At 38.9% G+C, this 14,741-nt stretch overlaps 1 protein-coding gene and 1 pseudogene across 2 annotated transcripts in view; both read left to right on the forward strand.

The window, feature by feature from the left end:
• IQGAP2 (IQ motif containing GTPase activating protein 2) overlaps positions 1–14,741 on the forward strand; it is a 183,238-nt gene that overhangs the window by 143,202 nt on the left and 25,295 nt on the right. For both annotated transcript variants that reach the window (XM_072992667.2, XM_072992668.2), the window contains 10 exons: positions 326–487; positions 2,978–3,120; positions 6,597–6,767; positions 8,547–8,630; positions 10,249–10,320; positions 10,837–10,906; positions 11,324–11,532; positions 11,936–12,085; positions 13,798–13,961; positions 14,400–14,624. In XM_072992667.2, the coding sequence (XP_072848768.2) occupies positions 326–487; positions 2,978–3,120; positions 6,597–6,767; positions 8,547–8,630; positions 10,249–10,320; positions 10,837–10,906; positions 11,324–11,532; positions 11,936–12,085; positions 13,798–13,961; positions 14,400–14,624 (1,450 nt within the window). The remainder of the gene's footprint in view (positions 1–325; positions 488–2,977; positions 3,121–6,596; positions 6,768–8,546; positions 8,631–10,248; positions 10,321–10,836; positions 10,907–11,323; positions 11,533–11,935; positions 12,086–13,797; positions 13,962–14,399; positions 14,625–14,741) is intronic.
• LOC144587682 (5S ribosomal RNA) lies at positions 3,764–3,882 on the forward strand (annotated as a pseudogene).

Raw genomic sequence — 14,741 nt, forward strand, 5'->3', positions numbered from 1 at the left:
CAGAAACTTCTATAATATGTAAAATTTAGATTTATCAGAGATGATTTTTCCTTTGACTGTGGGGAGAAAACGTGCCTGTCTCCAACCCTTGATAGATTATCTCCCTTCCTACTAACAGGATGTGTCCACACTTCAAGAGACAAAGCAGGATGGGGATAAGAGAGAAGGAATGCAGCTGTATTATGGTTTCTATGTAGTATTCCTTTCTGCTGTGCTGAATAGATCATCATGTGTGGCACACCAAAAAAAAGTAATGCTGTTGTATTTGTAACATATGGCTGGAAAGGCATAACTGCTAATGTTTAATTTGATTCTGTTGTTTTAGTGGCTATTGAGACAACAAGGGTAAACCAGTGTTTAGAAGAAGGGGATTCTGCACAGCTTATCCCTATTTTACAGTCTCCTTGCTTCGCTGTAAGAACTGTCCCAGAGTGTGCTGAAACCTACTACAGTAAATTATTGGAAACCAAGAGTCTAAAACCCAAAGGTAATATCTTTGCCTGCACAGCACAGTAGATATATGTTTCCCAGTTATGTTTGTTGTGTAGCACAGACAGTTTATTTGCTCTTGCTCTGTCACCTTAATGTTTGCTATGGGTGAATGTTTAAAGACAAGTCATGTGGTTGCTGGTCTTTGGAACAAACAAGTTGATAAGTCTGATGGGCAGCAACTTGAAATATTTCTGGAAGGTCTGCTTGGATTCTTTTGTTCCCAGAGTGTCAGTTTGAAAAACATGGGAGGGAAGGCCATTTATTTGTACTCTGGGGATTCTGATCTGAATTTAGAAGGAAAGCAATCGTCTTTGCACATAAATGAATCATTGCCTCAGGCGGTGGTGTCACTTTAAGATGTTTCTGAAAAGCTGTCTCTGGAAGAGTATTGGCATTCTCGAGATTCCTGCATTCTAGAATCTCAGGACTGTTTTTTTTTTTCCTGCTCATTTTTTAGTGTATATAAAAAACTATAAAAACAAGAAGTTTCCATAGCCATATTTTCAGTTGCAGGACAACCCAGTATGCTTTTGTGCAGCGCTCTTCCCTTCAGGTGCTTGATGCATCGGAAGAAATGGTCTGCAGTTCATGAAGATTTTTGCCCAATAAAACTTTATAGATTTTAAGATGCTGCAAGACTCTTGGTCATTTCCAACAAACTTCCTATACCAGAGGAACAGATTCTTCTGCTCAGATGCATGAGAACTAATTGTTGTGACAAAATGATGATTCATCAAACCAAATATCGTCTGTTAGTGACTACTTACTTCCTGTGAACCATCTGGAACGTGTTGCAAAGCGACAATGCAGTGTTCCACTGCCATCCGCTTGCTTCTGGTTTCTACCAGCTCTTTCAAGTCACAGTTTCCAAAGTGTGCATGAAACATGACACTTGGGAAGATGGGAGCTATGAGTGAACAGTGGAAGATAAAAGGTGTGAGGCAACAGCCACATTTTGCTCCCATTTCAAACCAAGGGGATATACAATAGTTCAGCTCTGCGCTTCTTCTATTAAATTACATAGTGTTAGCAGCTCTGTGTCTTTCCTTTAGTTGTATTTAATGTTTGACAATAGTAAATGCTAAGTCACGTATAATGATGTATATCAACATTGGAGTGATAGGCCCCTAGTGATCCCATTGAAGCTTAATCCAGATAAGATAGAGGTAAATCTGGGCAGTCCAGGGATTAAGAATTGAACCTGTGTTGTATTGGGTCACACTCCTATTAAAAACTTAGATTTGCTATTTGGGTGTGCACCTCTTCCTTCAACAATGCTAGAGTTCGGGTTACCAAACCCCTGTGTACTTCAAAATCTGTGTATTAACTCTTATGCCTTCTCCCAAAACATAACTACAAAGCATAAACAGTTTATTAGCATGCATATGTACACCCAGACCAGTTCTCTCTATCAAGGTTCCCTTCCGTACCACTAACAATCTTTTCCATACAGTGCCATGTGTAATGAGCCTTAAAGCTCCTTACGAATCCCTGACCTAGAGGCTGAATTAGAGATGCTGTGTTTTGGGGCAAGTAGACCACTTCAACACCTTTGTTGATGAACTCATGCCCCTGGTTCTGGTTGGCCAGAGGCATGGTATTTATTCAATCTTTATTTGTTGAATACTTAATTATTTATTGAAATATTTATTTATTGGGAAAAAAATCCATGTATAACGAAAACCATGTTGCTCAGAGGCATGAAATTCAAGGGAGAAGCGTATAGCTGAATATGGTTTGTCGTGTCAATGAGTGCATTTGGATTGTTAGTGTGCCAATTTCACCCCTTCCTGATGATGCAAGGTATCTTGTCATGGTGACACATTTCCTTTTTTACATCTTAATTGGGTTTCTGTTAAATGCTCCTCGTGCAGCTTGCCTTTGAAAAATGTCCAGAAACTTTAGCTGGCACTGACTGGAATGGGACCTTGTTACAGGAACCTCACTGGGGACTTGCCTTAGCTAAGTGGTGCTTTTCCTAGATGGTAAAATCAGAAGTGATTTCTATTTAAAAAAAAAAAAAACTTTATTGCCATTAAAAATGGCATATCCCCCCCCCCCGATTTTCAAAAGAAAAATCAAACCACATTTTCCATGGGGTGCATTTGGCTGTGGTTCCCAGGGGAGGGACAGCTTCTAATTTGAACCCACAGAAGTTGCTGGCATCTGCTCTAGCACCACAATATCCATTGACAGCTGATACACCTGCCCAAAGAATCTTTTTTTGGATTTGCTTACGTTGTTGTCAAATCTTAGCAATATTTACTCAATTGTTAACAATATTTACAGATCTAAGAGAAACTATTGTGTGATAAGACCAAAATGTGGTGTGTGTTGAATTGTCCACGACTACGTTTTTTTCCACTTGCAGCCACAAACTGATAGCTATAATAGTATAAAAAGGATATAGGGAGAGAATGGAAGCACAATTATATTATTTCTGCAATTTGGAAGTAATAACAGTATTGCCTTCAAACATGTTTAGATCCCAATGAAGGCCCCTGGATCAAAACTGTAATGCAGGGCTGCTATGACTATTACTTCAATGTGGAAACTGGAATGGATACGTGTGTCCCACCTGAGGGAATTGTACTCAGAACCTCTTGGCTGACTGGTAAAGAGATTCAGGTAAAATGTTGAAACACTGGGGCTGTTCTTTGTGTTGGGAAGATGTTTAAATGTTTCTACCATTTCCAGGGATGCTGGCAAGTCTTCGGGTTCAAGTCCCAAGTCCAAATCATTGGTCCCAAGTCTCTAGTTCAAGTCCCTATTAAAACCAAGACTTTTTCCCCAGAAAAAAAAGGAGGGGTGGGTTTCAGGTCATGAGTTGAGTCTAAGTCTTTTTTTTGGGGGGGGGGACTCAAGTTGAGTCCCGAGTCAAATCGCCAGTGCAACTTAAGTCTGACTTGACAGTGAGTCCTGCAACTTGAGTCCCCACCCCTGACCATTTGTCATCAGAAATGTTGCTCAAGCACAGTGGGTGGGGTGCAAGAAGTGTAGGGCAAAAATACAGCTTGTTTGTTTTAAATAAAATTGAGCAACCTCTCATTTCTGTTGCTATTTTTCATCAGATCTAAGTCTCATGGGCTCTGTTTCTTTATACATAATATTAGTGATACATAGTAAGAATCGGAAGTATTTAACAAAGACGTGGCATCTTTCAGATATTTAGCAAAGCACATTTAATTTGTTTTTTAATTATTGCTATGAATCTTTTCCCCGTTGGGAGAAGCAAACTATAAATTCTGCCATGCTTCAAATTACAGAATTGGCCTACGGCCATACCACCCTGAACATGCCCAATCTTGTCTGATCTTGGAAGCTAAGCAGGGTCGGGCCTGGTTAGTACTTGGATGGGAGACCGCATGGGAATTACAGAATTAATATTTTAAATACTTCTATGTAATTTCTTTAGGCCTAAGCAATTATTCCTAACAACAGATAACCAAGGCAGATGGTGTATATTAAATTTCTTTTTGATCAGGAATTGTTAGCACATCCTAGGTTTTTCAGGGTGCTTCCTCAGGTGATTTAGAATGCTGAAAATAAATCATTATTAGTGAACCTCTTGTTTTAGTACAGGTTTCACAAAGGAAAATTGCTCACAAACATCCATTAATAACAACACTACATTATTTATTAACTATTTCTATCCTACCCTTATCCCAAGATCTCAGAGTGGGTTACAGATAGTAAAATCGCATTAGATTATTTAAAATAATTTGACAGAAACATGCTTTCAGTTGCTATAAAAATATTTGCTGGATTACTTTTGTTTAAGACGTTTCATGGATGTCTGCTTCTGTTTCCTTGAGGGCACAACTAGACAGGGAGGCTGTCCCGGGCAGATTAAGGTCAATTTGAAGTTTTTCTGGTGGCAGTTAAATCACTGTTGCTGTTCACATTGAATGTATAATTATTCCAGGCCGTTTGGGGGCAGGAGTCCACACAGCACCTCGAATTGCTACTGTTCTCACCAGGATCACAGGCTGCCCACTTTCCTCTGTCTTTAATATTGTCCTCTTCCTTGCTTCTTCTTTTTTTAATGGCCAGTGACGTAGCACTGTGTTGATATAGCAACTTATGAAATCACAGTGCTTATCTGACAAAGCATTAAATTCTTTCCATAGTTACTCTGAGAGACAAGAGGTGCCCATTTGGGAGGGATATTCTCGCTGTACTGGTATATCCTTCAGCATGATGCAGCATGCCAGTACAGTAGGAACATCTCCTCAAAGTGACTGCTCCTTATCTTCTCTTCAAAATGATTTTTTTTAATTATGCTTTAGTGCAGTGGTTCTTAACGTGGGCGATAATGCCCCCCAGGGGGCGATTTCATTTTTCAGGGGGGCAGTAGAACGAAAAGGGGCGGTGTGGGGGCGCTGGAGCAGAAGGGGGCGGTAGGGGGGCGCTGGAGCAAGCCAAACCTGTGAAGATGGCTACAGCCTTTTTACAGTGTGCATGAATATATATTTTCCTCCAATCCTAATTTAGTTTCAGAGTTTTTGTCTTGAAAGCTTTAATTCCTGCATTGCAGTTTGTTTTTATGCCCTTTTTTATATTTCTTTTTGCATCTTAAAATTCGCTTGCAACTAAATCATTAAATGTTACTTTTTGGGGGCATTTCATTTTCTTGGAATTGAATTTTGTTTTCAGGGGTCATTGGATTTAAGTGTCATCAATCAATCAATCAATCAATCAATCAATCAATCAATCAATCAATAAAAAGATATCATCACCGTGGGGAGGGGGGCGATGATAACTTCCTCAATGGCTCAAGGGGGCGTTTCTTTCAAAAAGGTTAAGAACCACTGCTTTAGTGCTATATCAGGTAAGTACTGCAGTCTCATTGGTTGATGTGTCAATTCAGTACTATGACACTTGCAAACAATTTTTTAAAAATATGTCTCACCTTCAGTGTCACCCTAGGATACACTTGCCACTGCCTATTTGGACTGATAGAGGCAATCACACATACAATACCACAAACAAACAAAAGTAACATGAGCAGAATAACTGAACAAAAAGCAAGAAATGAATGTGCTCACAATTAGCTGTACATCATGTAGTCAAAGGAAAATACATCCAGTTTAATTGTGGCAACTCTGGCACAAACTGCAGGGTAAATTACATTGCAGTTGCACCCTACATTAACCTCCCAAGGCTGAACTAGATTCAATGCTTAACATATATAAGATCTCTATATATGTTAAGCATGAAGATTTTTACTCTTTGTTTTCACTCTGTTTAATATAACACCCCCCAACACACCAAAACATAGGTTAAAATAAAATAAAAACTTCCATTGCCTTCAGTGCCAATTGAATTTTTTGTTTCTTTCATCTGGGGTGGGGTTTAAAGAGGAAGTTTAAAAAATGAGAAAGATTGAGGTTACAGATTAAGTTTCTCCCACTCACAGGCACTGAATCTTAAATTAGCACTTACTCTGTTCTTTAACATTTACAATTGCAGGTTTAGAAACAGTTGATTTCTTGTGGCAAGTAAAATTTACCTCCAAGAAAGGAAGGTGTTGTCTATTGGGGAAAATCTGGTGCTTCTTGGCCATTAAAATGCTACAAATGTGTGGCATAAGTTCATACGAGCAGGTAGACATGTTCTCTTATTTCAAGAGCCAGTAACCTTTGTGGACATTACAAAACACTATGGTATATTTTCTTATGCTGTTATATGACTAACTTCTTTTGAAGTAGGCAGAGATTTCAATTTTGGACTGTAAATTTTGCTTCCCCCGTCCCTGGCAGCTGCAGGAAGGAAGAAAAAAAGTAAGGCACTTTACAGATGGGAACCATGGAATTGTAGCATGTGCTCCTAAATCAGCAACTTTGAAATAAAATCCTCATACAGTATTGTAAACATACTCGAGGAGTCCACAAATAGATTCCACACTTGTGGAATCATTTAATCTATGATGGAGCGACATGAATTTAAGAACAAATACAGAAAATACTGTAACTGGGATGGGTGACAACATTAGAGGAAATTCTAGACTTTTGGGGAAGTTGGGGCTGGTGCTAAAATGTATGGGCTTTGGTTGACTATTTGTGATACCTATGACCACTTTCATTATCTCCCCCCCCCTTTAGAATATCGTTGAACAGATTACATCAGATTATAAAAGAGAACAGCTGTGGTTTGCAAATGAAGACCTGATCATTCAGCTGCAAGCTAAAGCAAGGGGATTTCTATTCAGAAAAAAATACAAGGAGAGAAAAGCATATCTTCAAAGCCAGGAACCATCAGTGATAAAAATACAGGTATCACCATGTGGTGGAGGGGCTCCTTTTGATGAACAGCAGCTCCATAATTAATTTAGACATACATTGTTCTAAAACATTAGAATGTGCCTTGCCTTTTTTTTAGTTTGTTCTTATAAATACAAAACCAGTGGAAAGCAATGATTGTGCAATGGTCAAAGCTTCTGTTAATGTATATAATAAGACTCTACCTAGAAAACCCTGGAAAAAGTTGCCCTAAGTCAGAGTTGACTTGACAACACATAATTATTAACACAGACATACCTACTGCAGGTTCTGGGAAAGTGGTTTATGAACCCATTTCTATTGTGCCTGGTTAGCTGCTGGTTTTAGTGAATTCCTCCAGTCATTTTGGTGGCCTTTCCAGTCATCCTGGCAGCCTTGTTTTTGAAGCATTTTCAATATTAGTCCTGTTTTGAAAGACAGTATTGAAAACCACAGACAACCTAAAATCAGGCATGTCGCAAAGTCCTGAAAGAAGTCAAAATTGTTAGTTGGAAACAAGTCTAGTACGCACAGGTACATGTGTTACCTAAATACAGTGGTGCCTCACACAACGATGTTAATTGGTTCCAAAAAAATCAACGTTGTGTGAAACATCATTCTGTGAAACACCATTTCACATAGGAATGCATTGAAAACCGGTTAATCCGTTCCAATTGGAACGGATTGCCATCGTTCAGTGAAAATCCCCATAGGAAACATCGTTGAGTGAAACAATGTTTCCTATATTGGAATGTATTGAAGCCGACTCAATACATTTCAATGCCTTTGCGAAGTCCTTTTTCGCTCCTGTAAAAGTGTCTTACAATGTTTGGACGCTGTTTTAAATGATTGCAATGGTTAGTCCACCTCCTGAAACCTATGCAAACTGATTTTGGTGTTGTTCTGACACTTCGTTAATTTATGATGATTTTTTTGTTTTTTTCTCCTTAGGAAACCATTGGATGGTCTGTCTAATGGTTTCCAATGGAAAAAACAAAAAATCATCATAAATTAACGTGTCAGAACAACACCAAAATCAGTTTGCATAGGTTTCAGGAGGTGGACTAACCATTGCAATCATTTAAAACAGCTTCCAAACATTGTAAGACACTTTTACAGGAGCGAAAAGGGAGATCGGGAAAGGGCTCTTTGATCTCCGTTTGCCTTTTAAAGTTCTTCCCGATCTCCCTTTTCGCTCCTATAAAAGTGTCTTACAATGTTTGGAAGCTGTTTTAAATGATTGCAATGGTTAGTCCACCTCCTGAAACCTATGCAAACTGATTTTGGTGTTGTTCTGACACTTCGTTAATTTATGATGATTTTTTGTTTTTTCCATTGGAAACCATTAGACAGACCATCCAATGGTTTCCTATGAAGAAAAAACAAAAAATCATCATAAATTAACGAAGTGTCAGAACAACACCAAAATCAGTTTGCATAGGTTTCAGGAGGTGGACTAACCATTGCAATCATTTAAAACAGCTTCCAAACATTGTAAGACACTTTTACAGGAGTGAAAAGGGAGATCGTTGTGTGAAAATCCCCCATAGGAAACATCGCTGTGTGAGGCAGCAAATTTAACAGAAAAAGGCATCGTTGTGTGAATTCATCATTGTGTGAGGCACTCGTTGTGCGAGGCACCACTGTATTTAATTAAATAATTATTAAAATACTTTTACCGAACTTTGTTCTGCTAAATGGAACAAATGCTTTAAGTGGGCTGAGTATGGATTTTAGAATTGGTCATACTACTAATACGTTTGTTTGTTTGCTTGCTTGCTTTTAAAAAAACAGGCCTCCTGGAAAGGACACAAACAAAGGAAAATCTACTCTGAGAGACTTCAGATGTTCCAGAAAAATGTTGCGTCTATTATTAAAGTAAGTGCTACATATATGTAGAGAGTTATTTTGCACACTTGACAATGATATATCTTATCTGCCACCATCTGCTGTTTCAAGGCTCCATTTGAGATATGTTGTGGAGAACTGGAGCACTAGAGGTGGCTTATGTCGAATATGGAACACAGGGTAAGGAATATGATCATGATTAAATTGAGAAATCAAAGAGTACATGAACATTGCTAGGGACTGTATTCATTTTTGCTGCATAATTTGTACTTGTCCTGTTTCCAGAAAAGGCTTCCTGTATTTGTGACATTGTTTCATAACTCGTATTCTGGATGTTCTTACCTACATAACATTATGTCTTGGCTGTTCTGTTAACTTACTGGAGTGTTTGCTCATTCCACTAGATTCGAATGATATACTAGTAATATTTGTAGTATCCAGTATTTTAAATGCATCTGCAACTGTGTGTGGATTTAGGGTCAGGGAATCATAGAATAATGGAGTTAGAAGGGGCCTATAAAGCCAACTAGTCCAACCCCTTGCTCGGTGCAGAAATCCAAATCAAGATATATCTGGCTTTCTAACTTTTTCTTGAATACCTCCAGTGTTGAAGCACTCCCCACCTCCTGAGGTAATTGGTTCCATTGCTGTACTGCTCTAACTGTTAGGAAGTTTTTCCTGATATTTAGCAGAAATCTGACTTTCTGTAACTTGAGACCATTATTACATGTCTTGCAGTCTGGAGTGACTGAGAACAGAATCTGGCTCTTCTCCGTATGATAGATTTTAAAGCATTTAAGAGTGCTATGATATCGGTCATCTTTGTTTCAATGCTAAACTGCCCAAAATTTCCAGTCTTTTCTCAAAGGACTTGGTTTCTAGTTCTGTGATCATCTTTGTTGTCCTTCCTTAAGTTTGTTCAAAAATGGACTCAAAATGAAGCCTAACAGGTGCTAGATAGACAGGAACTTGTACTTCGTGTCATTTGGAGACTATATATCTCTTAATCTAGCATGAAATAGCATTTTTCTTTTTTGCAACCACATAGCACTGTTGGCTTATATTCAGCTTGTGTTCTGCAAAACTTCTTGGATGCCTCTCAAATGTACTATTGCTGGGTCAAGTATCCAAAATCTTACTCTCCTGTTGCAAATGTGGAAGGTGTTATGAGGCTTCCACTACTTTTCCAGTGTCCTAACCTTTGACATGGCAAGGGTTAGCTCAAGCAGACAAGGGCATGCTTTATTGTGTCTGCAGTCCATATCCTTGAGAACTAAATAACAGCAGTTATCTTCATGCTTCATGTTGTAGAGATTATTGGGAGTGGGTATAATTGTGCAATGTATAATCAAGAAGAATCCTGAAAATCTCACTTGAGTATTTGTGAGAGATGTATTGCAGACTGATTACAGACTGATAAATTGAAGCAGGATAATTTGCTCCTCTGGTGTGGAAGACATTTCATTCAGCAGTGTAAATGTTGCTAACTTGAGATCTACGTGCTACAATGTATAAAAATTGTATAAAAAGCTCTAATGCTTCAGTGTGTGGTTTGTGAACATGGCAAACTAAACTGAATAATTATGGAATTTTTAAAAACAAAGGTGTTCATAGTGTAAATATCCCTTCTTTCTTTTTCATCTTTCAGATTCAGGCATGGATCAAAATGTGGTTAGCAAGAAGAGCGTACAAGAAACGGATGCAGTATTTCAAAGATCATGTAAGCTTCCCTCCCCTCCTGTTCCCTGCTAAATAGATGTTCTGGCTCCTGCTGCCCCCAGTCTGAGTAGAAGAGGAAACAAGTATGGATACTTAATCAGATGGAGATATGGTCCCTGTTCTGGACTACTTGTGGTGTGGTCTGGTTTGAACTATTTTCTGGTGATCAGTGTACAGGAAATTGTGAGCCAGCTTGACTCTCTCCATGCTGAATCGGGACCTTTTTAGTCCAGTGGCTGGTCTACTATTTTTTGAAGTGGACTGGAATGATTCCTGTGTGCATGGAATGGTCACTTTAAGAGAGATTGCTCTTAGGAAAGCATCCCTTTCTAATGTGATCAAATGCAGTCCTATATCACTGTCTGATTGCACTCTCGCCTTATGGGGTGAGGAAGGAGATTGAGTAAAAAGATGAAAAAACATGCTTAATTTATGTTTTGTAGAGATAGATCATAGTTACAACCATATGGTTCCTGTGTGATGATGTCTAAAAGTGCATTGTCTGTATTTCTTTCAGAATGAAGAAATTGTGAAAATCCAAGCCTTTCTTAAAGCAAACAAAGCTAGGGAAGACTACAGAATACTGAGTAAGTGCTGAAGATAGTGTTTTCTCAACATGAAGGAACTGCGTATCTAAAAACTACTGTCACTGGTGTTGCAACTGTTTTAATGAATTTTGTTTAAACATTAAACATGAAAATATCTAAAGTGCCTCTGACAAATTTAATTGTTCGTTCCAGCTAGAGTAGACTGGGTGAATCAGTGCGGCTTACATAAGTGTTGACTTAATAAAATTTGAATTTGACCAAACTCTGGGAGGCAGTGGAAGACAGGAGGGCCTGGCGTGCTCTGGTCCATGGGGTCACGAAAAGTCGGACACAACTTAACGATTAAACAACAACAACAATAAAATCCTGTTTATTCTTTATGTCTCCTCTATTTGGGCCTAGTATTTGGAGTTAAAGTGTTCAGTTTAATTTCTAATTTGTTAACTTGACTCATAGCTGGTTCTGAAAACCCTCCTCTGAATGTCCTACGCAAGTTTGCTTATCTAATGGACCAGAGTGATTTGGACTTTCAAGAAGAGCTAGAAGTAACAAGATTAAGAGAAGAGGTGGTTACAAATATCCGGTCTAGTCAACAGCTGGAGAAAGATCTGAACCTGATGGATATCAAGATAGGACTGCTGGTTAAAAACAGAATAACTCTGCAGGTTAGTTAACTTAGCTGCCCTTGTTATTTTAAGAACTGATATCTAATTGAGTCTCCCCCAGATGATAATTACTTCAATGCCTGATACAATTTCTTCCTATGCACTTTTTCCCACCCTGGTCAAGTTGTGTCTCTTCTCTTATCTGGAACTGATAAACTGTTGTGTGTCTGTGGGTGCAATCTCTCTAGCCAGGTTCCATGTATTGACTCCTATGCCTTTTGCCATTGCTGAGCTACTCAGAAATACTAAATGAGCTTTTCTTAGTACTACAAACTCCAACTGACTTTTAAAATATCTAAGTATTATGTGACTGCAGCAAAGGGCCACAGCTCAATGTTCTTTTTAAGATTGCTTGTGAAACAGCATCTCTGCTTTGGATCAATACTTCTGCTTTTCTTTGTAGGATGTTGTGTCCCACAGCAAAAAGTTGAACAAAAAAAGCAAAAATGAAGTGGAGGAGATGGTGACTGGGGACAAGCAGGGCATCAAAGGCCTGAGCAAAGAGAGGCGGAAAAAGCTAGAGGCTTATCAACATTTGTTTTACCTTCTGCAGGTAATCTGTTTGTTGGCTTCTTGTTCAGTCTTATAATGCATGTGTTGGAAGATGCCAGAATCCTTTGTTATACTTTACTTTCTGAGGCCAAATACAAATCAAACCAATGCAACATGTGTTCTCAATTCCTGTTCACTTGCTGCGGTGTAAATTATGCAGAAGTTATTGCCTACAGACTTTTCAGTGAGAAGAACTAGCAAGTCTGCAAACCACACTTCTAAATGAGTAAATTTTATACCTTTATGTTGCTTTGTTTCAGCGAGCAGCTTCTTAGTGAAAGAGAAAATAACATGAATGAAGGCATTCCCACCCACCCTCATTTCCCATACAAGCCACACTCAGGGCTCATAGAAACTTTCTGGAATGCGGTAGAATCAGACAGAGGGTGTTGCTGTTGAGGAAGGAAATGATAAAAGTTATATATGTATACTTTATGCAAAGCAACACATCAACATGCCAATAGCAACAACTTAGTCCTGAGAGTTACCTGACCCTCGAGAGCTGTTCTGTAATATGGATGGTGGCCTCTTCCCACAAGTTTAGAATCTAGTCCAAAACCTTGGGGATTGGCAGGTTATTTTTGTGTTGTGTGAGTTTTTTTCTTAGCAGATTTCACACAAAGAGCAAATCAATCTTGTTTCCCAGTTCCACATCTGTTTTCCACAATCATTTTAATCCTAAGAGTGTCAAGTGTCAAGGAGGATGGCAAATCTGAAGCCTGCAAGCATTAGGGGAAAGAGTCGTCTTGAGCCAGTAGAAAGAGTGTTTCATCTTGAAGGGGCAAGGGAGGCAGGCATACATTCTGGCATGTACACACATCTTAGAGGTGAAGGAAAATACACTGTAATGGTGTTTAAACAGAGGAAATTAGAGAACAGAAGTTACATGTTTGTGTATGCAGCTGACAAAAAGGTTTTGGTGTTCATTCTGTGGAAAGCTGAGATTGAGTTGAGACCATGTAATACGTTTTAAAGCCAACGTTGGGGCCGTTCCTGTTTGAAAAAGATGGGGCTGCAAAATTAGTGGCCCCTGGATACTTGCTGATTCAGAAGCTGGAGATTCCAACCATTGGAGTTTGAAGCATTTCAAATAGCCAGAGAGTCTGCTTATGTGGACTGCGTAAAGTGCTGTAATTATTTCCACAGTAGATTGGGTATTTTGAAAGAAAGGCTTAGCATCGATGTACATACACTGCATCTGAGCTAATACACAAGATTATTGTCATTTGTCTGGCAAGGTTTTTTGCTTCAGGGATATGTAGGCATGTGTAACTATTATATATAAAAGAGAATGAGAGGATAGCTGCATTTAGGCAATGGAGCTAGTCTGGAAAGATCAATCCGAGGGTTTTTGCATTAGGCGAAACACAGTATACAATAACAATAATAATCCTAGAACAGCAGAGCTGGAAGGGACTGTATGGATTATTGGGTCCATCCCATCAGAAAGGCACAGTGGGGAATCAAACTTTCAACCTCTGGCTCTGCAGCCAGATGTCTGTGTTGATAACTAGATTTGGCATCTGATTTTTGTTGAGCTGATGGTCTTCCATAAAAGAATTCTGAATTGTTAGCAAACTTGATTTAGTGTTGATATGAATTAAAGTGCATTCTGAACATTTCTGGTTTCTCAGTGCTAATAAAATAGGCAGTGGGGAACATTACCATTCTCCTTAATGTATTGTTACAATCATTCTGCCATTTCTTCCATAGACTAATCCATCTTACTTGGCAAAGCTGATCTTCCAGATGCCCCAGAACAAATCCACCAAGTTCATGGATACAGTCATCTTCACATTGTACAACTATGCATCTAATCAGCGTGAAGAATACTTGCTCCTAAAGCTATTTAAAACTGCTCTAGAAGAGGAAATACAGTGCGTATATTGCATTCAAAGACAGACAGTCTCTCTATCTTGCCTGCTCAAGCAAAAGTGTGAATGGTTCCATTTTGTTCTAGCTTGTCTTGCGGATGTGTGTGTGTGTGTGTGTGTGTGACCAAAGGTTGGGTGGTGATTATTGCAGGCAGACCTGAACAGTTGATTGAAAGTTGCCACATATGCAGCCTATTAACTAAAACAACCTTATGGGGATAAAACTGTAAAACCTGGTGCATGTTTTTTGTTTCTGGTTGAAAAATGCTTCTTCATTTTGGACTAGAAAGGTGTTGCTGCAGGAATCTACTTTTTTTTTCTTAAGAGAGCAGTGATCCGTTATGGACAGAATGCAACATGTCTGTTCGAAAGACACAGGGTGATGTTTGATGTCTTCAGCTGAAATGCAAGAATAAGTTTTGATTTTTTTTTTAATTTCAGTTCCAAAGTAGACCAGATTCAAGACATTGTCATAGGAAATCCTACTGTCATCAAGATGGTGGTTAGCTTTAACCGAGGGGCTCGAGGGCAGAATACACTACGTCAGTTGTTAGCACCAGTGGTGAAAGAGATTATGGATGACAAATCCTTAGCCATCAACACAAGTCCTGTGGAAGTGTACAAAGCATGGGTGAACCAGTTAGAGATGCAAACTGGAGAGGCCAGGTGAGTGAGCAAAGCAGGTTGATTAAAACTGAATTTTCTTACTTTCTGTAGGTTACTTGACAGGTGCAGAAGCATTTTTTTAATGTACTATTCTTTTGCCTTCTATATATTACATTT

The sequence above is a fragment of the Pogona vitticeps genome, chromosome 2, assembly GCF_051106095.1.
Source record: "Pogona vitticeps strain Pit_001003342236 chromosome 2, PviZW2.1, whole genome shotgun sequence".
NCBI lineage: Eukaryota > Metazoa > Chordata > Lepidosauria > Squamata > Agamidae > Pogona > Pogona vitticeps.